Genomic DNA, 14058 nt, shown 5'->3' with positions numbered 1-14058 from the left:
TCTTTGAAAAGTGCTACAGATCCTTTATGTCCAACTGTGAGTGCAGGCCTGGCCTCTCTTGAAAGATAGTACCTCCAGCAGTGCAGCACTCCCTCTGTACTGCACTGAGGAACCAGCCTGGATTTAGATGCTCAAGCCAAGTAGGACATGAGCTCACACCATTCTGACCCAGGGATGAGATTGGAGTTTCATTGATCTAATTCTTTTTTTTTGACGTGCACTCACTAAATATAATTACCAATGAGTTGTCCTGTTGTTTAGGAACCAAAGTTGCATTCATCTTGCATGTTCTATCCCAACTGACACATCCGTGAAAAAGAATTACCTTGCATTCAGGACAAATCGATTTTTTAGGCTGCTGTTCATACTACCCTGCATCTTTTTGGCTTAAAGCTTGCTGCTGAATTCCCAACACAGTAGCAAGCAGTTAAATTATCTGGTTACTTCACATGCTTTCCAGAGCAGAATTTACAGCATCAACGTGTTGAGAGGGAACAGGTTGCCTTAGGTTACCTGTACTAAACAGCAGTCTGCTGACTGGAACCCCTCAGGAGTCTCTGTGTAAACACATGGATTTGGCAGATTCCTCTAAAGCAGGAGGGAGGTTGGGCAGGGGAGGCGAAACGGGGGCTGCCTCACTGCTCTTTAAATTGAAAATTAATCTGTAGAATATCAGTGTCAGCCCCATATGGTGCCTTTTCTTTACACAAACTAGTTCATCACCTTGCTGCCTCTGTCAAGTTTAAAATTGCTAATTCTGGCCAATGAGGCAAAGTGCACCATGTGGACATTCTGTTGCACTGGGTCATACACAGTAATCAGAGTCTGAATTCTAATTTCCGGCCTGTCTTACATTAGCTGGGCCTCAGCCTGGGTTACAAGCTGAAATGTTTTAACTGATCGTGTCAGCATGTGTGAGAGTAAGGAAAATATCAATTGCTTAGACTTAATTTCGGGGATTGCCATATTGAAATGTCCAGTAAAGGAAATGGGCAGATTTCTAATTTAACAGGATGTGTAGCAATTTTAACTCTCGTCATAATCGGAGAGATTTGGAATGGATGATGTTGAGTGTTGCACTGGAAGTGATGGGACAGTGTAGAGGGAGCAGTGTGCTGTCTATCATACACATAGTAACTGGGCTGAGGGTGCTCGATACTGACACGGGGAATCAGTCACCTCCACGAGCACAAGGCAAAAGTAAGGAAGCAAAAAATGAAAAATACCTCTGGAGGATAACTGAAAAATGTGGACTGAATGATCTCTCTATAACTTGAAATGATCACCTCTTGTCCCTAATGATCTATCAAGACCGCCCCATCTGTACGAGGTACAGGAAGAATTGTAGAAAATCAAGATGCATAAGTTTCAAGAGAAAATGGTTAAGCAGCAACCTCATCCGTTGTAGATAAAGTATGAATATAATGTAGATAAAGTAAACCCAGAATCTTATTTTGACCAATGCCATCAATTTAAACAATTGAGAGTATTTTTAAAACAGATAGTATATTATATTACTGAGAAATGTGTCTGTGGTAATGTTATTAAAATTCATTCTCTGAATATGGGCATTGATGTCAAGGCCAGAATTTATTGCGCAACCCCAGTTGCCCTTGTGAAGATGGTGGTGGACCTTTTTAGATCTCTGCAGTCCGTGTGATGAAGTTGCTGCCACAGAGCTGTTGAATAGAGAGGTATAGAAATTTGATCCATTGATGATGAAGGATTGACAATATGGGCAGAATTTTGCCCTTGATGGGCAGGCGGGCCCCACCGGCTTGGCGGGCGGGCGGGCAGCCGATCGCCGCCGCCGAAACGGGCCCCGCCGCCTTTTTGAGTGGGCGAGCCAATTAAGGCCCACCCAGTGGCCTGCCTGACAGGAAGTGCTATGCGCTTCCTGTGTGTGGGGGGGTGGGGGGAGGGATTCCCCATCTGTCAAAGCCTGCTCTTTCACACATGCGCGCAGAAGAGTGCACTGCTCCCTGAGACTAAGTGCTGTCTCAGGGAGAGCGCTGAAAGTATTATAAACTTAAAAAATAGAAAAATAAAAAAATTATTAACATGTCCCCCCCCATGTGACAATGTCACACGAGATGGGACATGTTAATAAATATCACATAAAGTTTATTAAAGTTTTTTAAAACAGACATGAAACCTCATCCCGCCAGTGGTCATTAATTGGCTTAATTATCCTGTCAATGGCCTCAATTGGCCATTGACGGGTCGGCGGGCAGACAGCTGATCGCGCTGTCCGCCTGCCTTCCTGAATATTTAAATGGGGCGGGATGACATCGGGGGGGTTCTTCCCGACCACATCCCGCGTCATTTTCCCGTCGGCGAGCGGACCCCGCCCCCAACTCACCGACGGAAATTTCTGGCCTATATGTTCAATTCAGGACGTCATGTAACTTTGTGTGGGGGGTTGCTGGGAAGTGATGGTGTTTCCATGCAACTGCAGCCCTTGTCTTTCTAGGCAGTGGAGGTTGCAGGGTTTAGGTGGTGATGCTATAGAAGCTTTAGTGAGTTGCTTGGAATGATCCAGTAGTAAGGTAGGGCAGTACAAGAGATAGGTGGATTCTAAACTGGCAGAGTGAGTGCTAAAGGGATAAAATGGCGTTTTCTAATCTAGCATTCTTACTCATGTTCTCTCTTTAACATTTGTTGCTATAGGTGACTTGAATCCTCCAATAAACCTGGTTACCTCTGAGTCAACTCATCGCTCCTTCCGAGTAACATGGGAGCACTCCGATTCAAATTTTGATAGGTATAGGGTGGAATACCATCCCGTGAGTGGAGGGAGAACTGAAGAGGTTAGTTGACTGCTTTTCCATGGGTAGTATGAATATCAGAGAGATCGGATTGCGGCAGCTATTTGGAGAGGGCCATGATTGTGAGAGAGTAGCAGCTGAGAGATCAAACTGGAGTCACTTGTTGTACCCAGTGGTAAATGCTTATTTTAACCTCAGTTCCCTTTCTTTCCCCTACTCAATGTATTGCACTGTGATCTCCAGCGGATGGTACTTTGCTGTAGAAGCACTAAAGTGGGAAAGTCATCCAAATGTATATTCAAGATGTATGTGGTGGCATTCTCCTGTAGTTCATGGGGCTAAGAGAAAGTTTACTGCTTTCTTTTAACATTGCTGCTTATAAACCAGGGCACCTCCAACTTCTACTGTGATCTCTGCTGAAACTGGGGGAAACTAGAGTAGGGGCAAACTGAAACCAACTGTACTAGGAATATAGCATGGAAATGGAACCCAAGGTGAGCACCTTTTTCACAAGTGGGGCAAATATTCAGTTGGTTGATGAAACACATCTTACAAATGTGCTAATGTGCTCATTACTGTGGAATTACTCTTCCCACCATTTCCATTAAGGCATTGATCCCTTTATTTCAAGTGGTTTCAGAAAAATTGTAGACGTGGGAATTTTGTGCAGACATATTGGTTACCAAACTTGCATGGGTCAAATTCAAAGATTCAAAGCTTTTGATTGTACATAGAATGGGTACAGTCTTCCTCCCTTTGTTTGCATTCTTTTGCTGTTCCATTTCACCTTATTTTAATGGTGGCAATATGTCATTTTAGGTGCTGGTGAGTGGAAGAACCAAGACCACAGTACTGACAAACCTGCAGCCCAACACAGAGTATGTTGTTAATGTGTACGGATTGCTGGAAGGAGAAGTCAGTGAACCTCTTACAGGAGCAGAGACCACACGTGAGTTAGATATTATCTTCTTTCTTTTGATCTTGCTCATATTAAGAAATAGGCTGTGCAGTAAATAGCGTTTGTCAAACCTTTTCGATGGGTTTGTTTGAAAATGCTTTGGCAAAACGTCCATTGAAAGATAGCTTAGATGGTCACTTATGAGTGTTGATGTTGTGAAAACAATCGAGGTCTCTCTTCCCTGGCGTCGCTCCCTAAAATTGCAGTCTCACTTCATGTTAGCTGACATAATGAGTGAAGTTCCTCTCTCGATGAAAAATAGAGGAAGGAAGATAAAATTAACTCAATTCTTGGTTTAATATTTAGGCCCTTCTTATTTTCTTGCTCTTTCCTTGGCTTGCCAGTTCTACACTCCATTATTCCCATTGATGAGACATAAGTGGCTGTCAAGATCCCAAGTGGTCTGTGCTGTTGGTTAACAGTTGGGAAACAGTGATAAGTGTCCAAATTAATCTTATAGCGGATTCTTATAGCCAAGAGATAGAGGAGCGTGATGTCCCTCCGGTCGTGGCTGGATTTGAACCAGCCGCTATTCTCTAACCAGCTCTGAGATGGGGCTTGAGAATGAACAGAGTCTACTTTTCCCTTCAAAATGTCCGGCTTCCACCTCTGACTTTCCCTGAATGCAAACAGATGTAAAGAAGAGTGACAAAAAATCAACAGATCCGCCACCCTGTCCTTGAGATGTTGCAGCAGAGCATATATTTAAGGGATGTGGGCTCCACTATCTGGGCCAGCATTTATTGCCCATCCCTAGTTGCCCTTGAGCAGTTGGCGATGAGCCGTCGCCTTGAACCGCTGCAGTCCATGTGGTGTAGGTACACCCCCAGTGCTGTTAGGGAGGGAGTTCCAGGATTTTGACCCAGTGACATTGAAGGAATGGCGATATATTTCCAAGTGAGGATGGTGAGTGACTAGGAGGGGAACTTCCAGGTGGCAGGGGGCAGTGAAGAGGGAGCTCTGCATCTAACTGTGCTCTCCCTGATCACGGGGTCTCTGATGCTGACACATGCCCAGTGATTTTCCACCTATAATTTTTGGTCCATTGCCCTCAGTGTAATCGTGATGTTTTGAAATGCTTTGCCTGGAATTTCAGGGCTCCTTATTGTTAGCGCCTATGTCAGAAAATCAGTCTTGAGGTGCTTGAAAATGGAATTGCATCCCAGATAACAGGACTAACACATTGATTATGGACTAATAACTTTTCTTAGTGATTGCTTCATTGTAATTTTTAAAATAATTTTCTTGACAGTGCCTATTCCTGGTGTGAGAAACCTAAATGTCTACGATGTTACTCCAACCACGATGAATGTCCGATGGGAGCCAGCTAGGGAGGCTTCAGGCTATATGATACTCTATGCACCGATTAATGCCAGTATACCAACTGTAGAGAAAGAGGTATCAGACAATAGTATTGAAATTCTGTGGTTCCTTAAGCATTATCTATCGATTTCCATCTTGACTGTCACTCAGACAAATGTTTGCCGTAATCAGTTTCAATATGATCCAAGAATCCATATTTTTGTTCACGGACTGAGGAGAGAACAAAGATGCTATTTATGATTTGTTCTCAGGATGTTTGCATCATTGGCAAAGCCAGCGTTTATTGCCCATCCCCTAGTTATCCCTGAGGAGGTAGTGGTTGTGGTAGAAATTCTTCTTCAACCACAGTAGTTTTGTACAGTTAAACAGCATGCTAGGTCACTTCAGAGGAAAGCTAAGAGTCAACCACGAGCTGGCCTGGAGTCACATATGAGCTCAGATCAGGTAAGACTGGCAGTTTTCCTTCCTTAAATGACTCCTGCTTGGCGTTGCCAGAGTGCGGAGCTGTTGGTCCCTAATTGCTGGAGATGAACTGAGGTCGTGCCTCATACTAACTAAAGGGCTCTCGCTCAAAAATTAAAGCAGGGCAAGCTGGCTAAGCTATGGTGGGCTCACCCCTAGTATTTGTGTCCCATCCTCAGCGTAAAATTGTGTGCACTCAATAAATGCCAAAAATAAGACACTGATTCTGGACTTGTCACTGACAAAAATAATCAGCAAAGTATTAACGACAGGCAAATGGATTACAGATTTGCTTAAAATTTCAAAGTTATTGAACAAACTTATGTCAATAGGCCCTGTCTTAGTAATAGTGATTTCCAGTTCAATGATTCAATCCCTGGTCCTTTGAATGTTGAACATATGAATTAGGAGCAGGAGTTGGCCATTCGGCCCCTTGAGCCTGCTCTGCCATTCAATAAGATCATGGCTGATCTGATTCTAACCTCCACTCGAGCCTATCCCTGATAACCTTTCACCCCCTTGTTTATCAAGAATCTATCTAGCTCTGCCTTAAAAATATTCAAAGACCACTGCCCTTTGAGGAAGAGAGTTCCAAAGACTCACAACCCTCTTAGAGAAAAAATTTCTCCTCATCTCTGACTTAAATAAGTGACCCCTTATTTCTAAACCATGACACATGCGAGAGAACATAACAGAAGAACATAAGAACTAGGAGCAGGAGTAGGCAATTCAGCCCCTCGAGCCTGCCCCGCCATTCATTACGATCATGGCTGATCTCATTTCGGCCTCAACTTCAATTTCCTGCCCTCCCCCCATAACCTGTCAGCCCATTACTAATTAAAAATCTGTCTATCTCCTCCTCAAATTTATTCAGCGTCCCGGCATCCACTGCACTCTGAGGTAGTGAATTCCACAGATTCACGACCCTTTGAGAAAAGTAATTCCTCCTCATCTCTGATTTAAATCTACCACCCCTTAGCCTAGAATTATGGCCTCTCATTCTAGAATGCCCCAGAAGGGGAAACAAATGCTCCATGTCTAGTTTAAATATCACCTTTAGCATCTTATATACCTCAATTAGATCTCCTCGCATCCTTCTAAACTCTAGCGAGTATAGGCCTAAACTGCTCAATCTCTCCTCATAAGACAAGCCCCGCATCTCTAGAATCAATCTAGTGAACCTCCTCTGAACCACCTCCAATACAACTACATCCTTCCTCAAGTACGGGGACCAAAACTGTGCTCAGTACTCCAGGTGCGGTCTCACCAATGTCTTGTACAGTTGCAACAACACTTCCCTATTTTAGTACTCTAGTGAGGTGGCAGTGCACCCGCTGACAATTAAGAGGCTTATTAAGGCCCTCAATCAATTCACTAAATCAAATTTTTCGCTGCCCGTCCAACCCGCCGATTGGCGGGCGGGTGAATAGGCCAAGCCGCCTATTGCCAATGTATTTTGTGCAAAACCTCATCCACAGGCAGGATGAGGTTTCAACCAGAAATTAAAAAAAATAAACTTTTAAAACTCATTTTTAGCATGCCCCTGCTCATGTGACAAATCGCATGAGGGGACATGTTTTCCTTATTTTTCAACTCTTCATTTGTAATGTTAAAACTCTTCAGCTCCCTGAGACAGCTCTGTGCCTTCAGGGAGCTTTCTGTGAGCGCACCCTGCCAATGCGCACACTTCAGCACTCGCCCTCCTCCCGCCCTCCTCCCGCCTCCACCCCCTCCCGGCAGCTCTGAGGCTCTGAGTGCACCTTTCACGCTGGCTGGCCTTTAATTGGCCAGCATGAAATCGCGGTCGGGGCCCGATTGTAGGCGGCAGTTGGTTTGCACCCGCCTGACAAGGTAAAAATCCTGCCCAATGTTTAGTAAGGACTCTTTTGAAACATTAATCTTCGAGAAAATACTCAAGTTGTTTTAAGAACTAATTAGCTGGCACCAATAAGTCTTGCATTCAAAAGTCATTGTTGAGGTTGCCAAAATGAAGACTCTCACACCTATCAATCATCCTCTTTGCTATCACCGAATTATATTTTGGTACAATGATAAATTAGTTTCGTATATAATAGTTATCTTTTCTTCTTTGCCATGCCTAGTGACACATGAGGCAGACAAATCAAGTGCTTATGTCTGTTTCCGTGGCTAGTTTTTTCCTGGAACAGGTCACCACTCTGCCGTTGGAGGCTATAGCTTGAGGGGCGTCACTCCTCATAAAGTGTGGCTGACTAGGGTTCTCTCCCACTCTTACCGCCTGCCATAGGTATATTGGAAGGACGTACAGGTTGACAATCGTTTGGCTACATCTTCAGTGGCTGTCAAGTCCTGGAGTGGGACTCGGTCCCGGAGCTTCTGGCTCACAGGCAGGGACGCTAGCCACTGCACCACAAGACCTCCCATATAATAGTTAACTTTTGTTGGTAAAGGTTGAATTTTGATTGTGAAACTGTTCAACAGCTGCTTAGTTAGAGCAGTGTTGGGATTAGTTTTTTTAGAAAACAATGAGCAACAACTAATATTACTGGCAACAAAACATGAACCCGAGCCTGAACCCCACAATATCTCATCCTGTGTCATAAAACAGCCGACCGGTTTCATTCACTGTCTGCATTACATCACATTCAGTTTTATTGCTCAGACAGTCGCAACCTTTAGCAGTAATTGCTCCCTCTTTAAGAGTTTCACGCCTGTAAATATTTTTCAGCTTAAATAATTTTTTTCTTGATCTCTTGTGTAAAAAAGTATATATGTATTCCAAGTGGGCTCATTAAACTTTAGACAGACTTCAATAAAATGTTTACTGAGTGCATAAGACAGTGCAGTGCACAAGTGGTACTTCTGCTCCATTTTTGTTTTGGCATGTATCTCATGAGGGAAAAACAGTGTCGTCAAAGGGACAAAGAGGTCAGCCATGGAGTCAATGTTCATCAACATAATTTGGTGATTTATGTCTTGGACTATATGAACTGTTGAGTAACCATCTATGGGAGGACTCCTTCAGTCCAGAACTGTCAACCTTGGCCCAGTGGCCAGTGTTCTTGCCTCTAACTCAGAAAGATTGTGGTTTTAAGCCCTTACGCCAGAGACTTGAATATATAATTCAGGCTGTCAGTCAGAGATCCTGTCCCTTAAATGAGGTCTTCAACTGCGATGTCCTATCAGTTGGACGCAAAAGATCTTACGACACTACTTCAAAGAAGGTCTGGGGAGTTCTGTCCAGCCCTGACCCCTATTTATCCCTCAATAGATATTCTGGTCCCAAAGTGCATTACAGCTAATGAAATAGTTTAGGAGTATAGGCCATAGGCAGGATTTTATCCCCTCAGGAACAAGGAAGTCCCTCCTCAGCTGATCCAAGACCAGCAGCTCTACAGCACTTCTGGACAAATGTGTGCAGCTTTGAACTGGGATTTTTGTAAGTGTTTGGGGGGGGTCTTGCTGGATGCCCAGCTGGCAGGCCTGGTTTGCTAGAGTGGTGCGGTTCGAAAGGCCAATGAGCAGCCTGGTGGCTGGGGAGAGAGCAGTTAAATGTTGAGAAGGGCCTCTGGTGGACCCAGGGGGCTGGTTAAGGAGGAGACCATCAGTCCACACAGGGAAACCTGTTAGGCTGGCTGCCTGGCATGGGCCTCGCCTGCCGCCCATTAAATCCCGGCAGTGGCAGGATGAGGCCCTTAAATGGGAAATGATTGCCCTGTTAAGGGCCTCAGTTTGTTCACTGGTGAGTGGGCTGCCAGACACCACCCATGACACTGGTATAATTGTGATAGGGTTAGGGTGGGGTGGTTAGCTGGTGGGCAGGCTACCCACTGGATTTAATGAGTTCCTCACCTTTAAACCTGCCGGTAAGGGGTGGCGTAAAATTCCATCCATGTTCACTGTTGTAATGTATGGAAAAATGGCAGCCAATTTATGCACAGCAAGATCCCCAAAACAGCAATGAGATAATGGCCAGATAATCTGTTTTTTAGAGATATTGGTTGAGGGATAACGATTTCTTACAAGCATATTCAATTTTATGCAGTAAATGTTACACAGAAGACCTGTATGATAGAAAGATGGGGACTGATTAATTGACTTAATTATCGTACAATCGATTTAACCTTGATTAAAAGTGATTTTGTAATAATGCGGCTTTTTAGTCTTACGAAAATTACAAATGGTTTATATTTTCTCTTGCAGTTGAAAGTTGGCCCTGATGACACTGATCTGAAGCTGGAGAATTTATTTCCCAACACTGAGTATACTCTTGCAATCCATGCCCTGTATGGTGATGTTCCCAGTGATCCCCTGAGTGCGCAAGAAACTACCTGTAAGATATTTTTATTACTCAGCCTTATTTCATTCACTTCTCCATTTCAGCTTGGGTTAAAAAAAAGCCCGAAGAAAGGTGTGAAAATCAAGGGGCAGAATCTTCGGGTGGTGAGCGGGGGCAGGCTTCACTCGCCGATGTGTAAAATGGTGCGCATCCTGATGTCACTGCGCGTCATTCAGATATTCAGTTCGGCGGGCGCGCACCATAGTCGGCTGTGCACGCGCCGAATTGTCAAAAGCCTATTAAGGCCATTTCATTATCAATTAAAATACTTAACTGAGCTGCCCGTCCAACCTTAAGGTCGGGGGTGGGGGGGGCAGGCGAAGAGCCCAGGCGACCTTTGCATTTTTCATGAAACCTCATCCACAGGTGGGATGAGGTTTCATGAAGGTTTCTAAAGTTTAATAAAACTTTTAAATAAAATTCATTGACATGTCCCAGCTCATGTGACACTGTCACATGAGGGGAAATGTCTTAAAACATTTTTTTTTGACTTTATTAAAATTTTTTAAGAATCAAAGTAATCTCCCTGAGGCAGCACTTTGTCTCGGGGGAGATTTCTTGCGTTCTTCCGCGCGCAGGCCCCGACTCAGCCTACTCCCCCCGCCCGCACAGGGAGCGTTCAGCGCTTCCGGGTGCTTGTCACGCTGGGCGGGCCTTAATTGGCCCACCCACATAAAATGGCGGCGCGCAGCCGATTGTGGGCGGCAATCGGTTGCGCGCCTGATCCTGCCCAACGCCCCCCCCCCCCCCCAATGGGGCGAAAGTTCTCCCCAAGGGCTTGTTTCCATGGCGAGCGATTTTAGGAACAAACATACAAATCTGTTTGCTGGAAATTCCAGCTTCTCTTTTATCAACAAAGAACTTGATCTACTTCATTGAGCAGCACATCATCTTTGTTAAGATATCAGATAACGTAATTTCACACTGTAGGCTGTGCAGGCGGAAGCAGGAGGATTGAAAAGGAGTTTAATATGAAGAAGTCATTTGCTTTGCATCCGAGGAAGAACAGATTGCAAGAAGAACTATGGAGGAGAAGCAAAGGAATTTTGGTTTCCTTATACACTGGAGAGTGTACTGGAGGGGCAATGGAGAGGGTGCAGAAGCGATTGACAAAGATAATACCGGAAGTGAATGGTTATACATATCAGGGAAGGATGAAATTATTCATAATAAGCCAGACCAAAAAAAAAAGAAGACTGAGGTGGGAATAGAACAGTTAAGGAATAGAAAGGATAATACACAGTTATTAATAGAGAGATAACAGAAATATTAAATAATTATTTTGTTTTGGTATTCTATCAAGGGTATAGAATGAGTAGATGTGATATTGAATGATGAGATGAGTAATAAGTGCATTTAAAATAAAAAAGGGGGTAAGACTCCTGGTCCAGATGGATTGCATTAATCCATTTTAAGAGCATAACGTAAGAAATAGGAGTAGGACTAGGCCATTCAGCCCTTTGAGCCCACTCCACTATTCAATGAGGCTATGGCTCATCTTCTACCTCAACATCATTTTCCTGTACTATCCCCATATCCCTTGATGTTTTTAATATCTATCAATCTCTACCTCAATCTTAACAATCCCAATCTTAAACTACTCAATGACTGAGCCTCCACAGCTCTTTGGGGCAGAGAATTCCAGAGATTCACCACCCTTTGAGTGAAGAAATTCCTCCTCACCTCAGTCCTAAATGACCTACCCCATATTCTGAGATTTTAAAGTAATCCAGAGAAGAGATAGAAGAAGTATTACTACACATGTTTAATATTTCAACGGAAAAAAAGGCATGAATCCAGTGAATTGGAAGAAAATTAATGTTATACCTATATTTAAGAAGGGGAATTGAACATACTCAGGGAATTATAGACCAGTTAGTTTAACATCAGTGGTAGGGAAAATAATGGAATCCATACTAAAGGAGAGAACAGAAGAACATCTAGAAAAAATATATTAATGAATAGTTAGCATAGATTTAAAAGGGAAAACCTTGCTTGGCCAACCTTATTGAATTTTTTGAGGAGGTAACAGAGAGAATAGACAATGGTGATGTAGTAGATATAATTTATCTGGATTTTCAAAAGCCCTTTGATAAGCTGCTGAATAATAGACTACTAAATAATGTTAGGGAATGCAGAGTCAGGGGACAAAGAGAAGAATAGATTGCTAGCTGGCTTCAGGATTGAAAGCAGAGAGTGGGAGCAAAGGGTAGCTATTCACAATGGTGGAGAGTTGGAAGCAGTGTTCCACACGAATCAGCATTGGGATCACTGTTGTTTATATTTTACGTGAATAATTTGGACTTTAGAATCAAAAACACAATTTCTAAATTTGTGGATGACACCAAATGTGGGGAGCAGGGAGGGTGAGGAGATAGTCAAAACTGTGGAGGACTGTAACATGTTATAGTTGGACATTAATAAACTTTCAGATACTTAGCAAATAATTGTCAAATAAAGTTTGACGCAGGTAGGTAGTGAGGTAATATATTTTGGTAGAAAGAATCGGGGGCTCACTGATTACTTGGAAAGTGCCAAGTCCAGGTGGGGTAGAGGAACAAATGAATCTTGGAGTACAAATATGCCAATCATTAAAAGTTGTGCCACAGGTTAGCAAGACCATAAAAAAAGGCATACCAAGCACGAGGCTTTATTGCTAGAGGGATTGAATTGAAAAGTAGGGAAGTCATACTCAATCTGTATCGGACCTTGGTTAGACCACGCTTTGAGTACTGTGTGCAGTTCTGGTTGACATATTATCAAAAAGATCAAGGTACTAGAGAGGGTGCAGAAGTGTTGTACAAGAATTATGTCAGAAATGCATGGTTATGCATAACAGGAAAGAATTGACAGCCTGGGTATCTTTCCCCTTGAAAAATGAAGCCTGAGGGGTAACCTAAAAGAGGTTTTCAGAATTATGAAGGGTTTTCATAGGGTGGATACAAAGTGAATGTTTCATCTTGTGGGGAAGAACGTAACAATCAATATAAGATAGTCACTAAAAAATAATTCAGAAGAAACCACTTTGTAACCAAAGATTAGTGAGAATGCGGAACTCATTACCACGGGGAGTGGTTAAAGTGAATAGTGTAGGTTTAAGAGGAAACTCAATAAGCACATGAGGGAGAAGGAAATAGGGGTTATGCTGATAGATTTAGATGAGGCAGGATGGGAGGAGGCTCAAGTGGAAATCAACCCCGGCATAGATTAGTTGGATTCATGGCACATGCCAGGAGTGTGATGGAATACTCTCCACTTGCCTGGATGAGTGCAGCTCCAACGAACACTGAAGAAGCTCAACACCATCCAGGACAAAGCAGCCCGCTTGATCGATATCCCATCCATCACTTCCAACATCCAATCAGTCCACCAACGACGAGCAGTGACAGCAGTGTGTACCATCTACAAGATGCACTGCAGCAACTCACCAAGGGTCCTTTGACAGCACCTTCCAGAACAGTGACCACTACCATCTAGAAGGACAAAGGCAGCAGATGCATGGGAACGACACCACCTGCAAGTTCCCCTCCAAGACACATACCAGCATGACTTGGAATTATATCACCATTCCTTCACTGTCACTGGGTCAAAATCCTGGAACTCCCTTCCTAACAGCACTGTGGGTATACCTACACCACATGGACTGCAGCAATTCAAGAAGGTGGCTCACCATCACCTTCTCAAGGACAATTAAGATGGACAACAAATGCTGGCCTAGCCAGTGATGCCCACGAGTCCTGTTTCTGTGCCTTATATTCTATGTAACCCTATGTAAAGTAATCAGAAGAAAAATGTAAAAATGTAAATGCCTTTATCACAAGGAGGTTATCAGATGGGTTTAATGGTGCGCTTCCAGGTTAGTTCCAGTCAATCCACGGAAATTTATCTTTTTGGAATTCCTTGTATTCTTTCAGAATAAAGAAGCAATTTCACTCTGACAAATGAAAAATAAATCCTTGTAAGAAAATTGATTTGAAAAGAATCTGACTACATAAAAAATGAATGCAGAAGAGTTGATACCAACCTGCTATATTCATGTTTTCAGATCGTTTCTGCTCCTGTATGGAGACAATGTTTCATTTAATGCCTGTGTAAAAAAGATCTGTTCAGAGGAATTTAAACTTATCCTGAATGGAGCCAGCCAAATAGTGTAGCCATGATGTGTTACGTCAAGACTCAGTTTTCAATTTTCTTTTGACTTAATTTGTGGAATTTTGTCACCTGATTTT

At 43.2% G+C, this 14058-nt stretch overlaps 1 protein-coding gene across 3 annotated transcripts in view; it reads left to right on the top strand.

Moving 5' to 3' along the window:
- The window catches only part of col12a1a (collagen, type XII, alpha 1a), a 273614-nt gene that overhangs the window by 84157 nt on the left and 175399 nt on the right, over positions 1 to 14058 (top strand). For all 3 annotated transcript variants that reach the window (XM_078557493.1, XM_078557491.1, XM_078557492.1), the window contains 4 exons: positions 2671 to 2810; positions 3588 to 3717; positions 4979 to 5124; positions 9694 to 9823. In XM_078557493.1, the coding sequence (XP_078413619.1) occupies positions 2671 to 2810; positions 3588 to 3717; positions 4979 to 5124; positions 9694 to 9823 (546 nt within the window). The remainder of the gene's footprint in view (positions 1 to 2670; positions 2811 to 3587; positions 3718 to 4978; positions 5125 to 9693; positions 9824 to 14058) is intronic.

The sequence above is a fragment of the Cetorhinus maximus genome, chromosome 14 (genome assembly GCF_964194155.1).
Source record: "Cetorhinus maximus chromosome 14, sCetMax3.hap1.1, whole genome shotgun sequence".
Lineage (NCBI taxonomy): Eukaryota > Metazoa > Chordata > Chondrichthyes > Lamniformes > Cetorhinidae > Cetorhinus > Cetorhinus maximus.
Note: the sequence above shows the minus strand (reverse complement) of the source record. Positions and strands in the feature narration are given on the sequence as shown.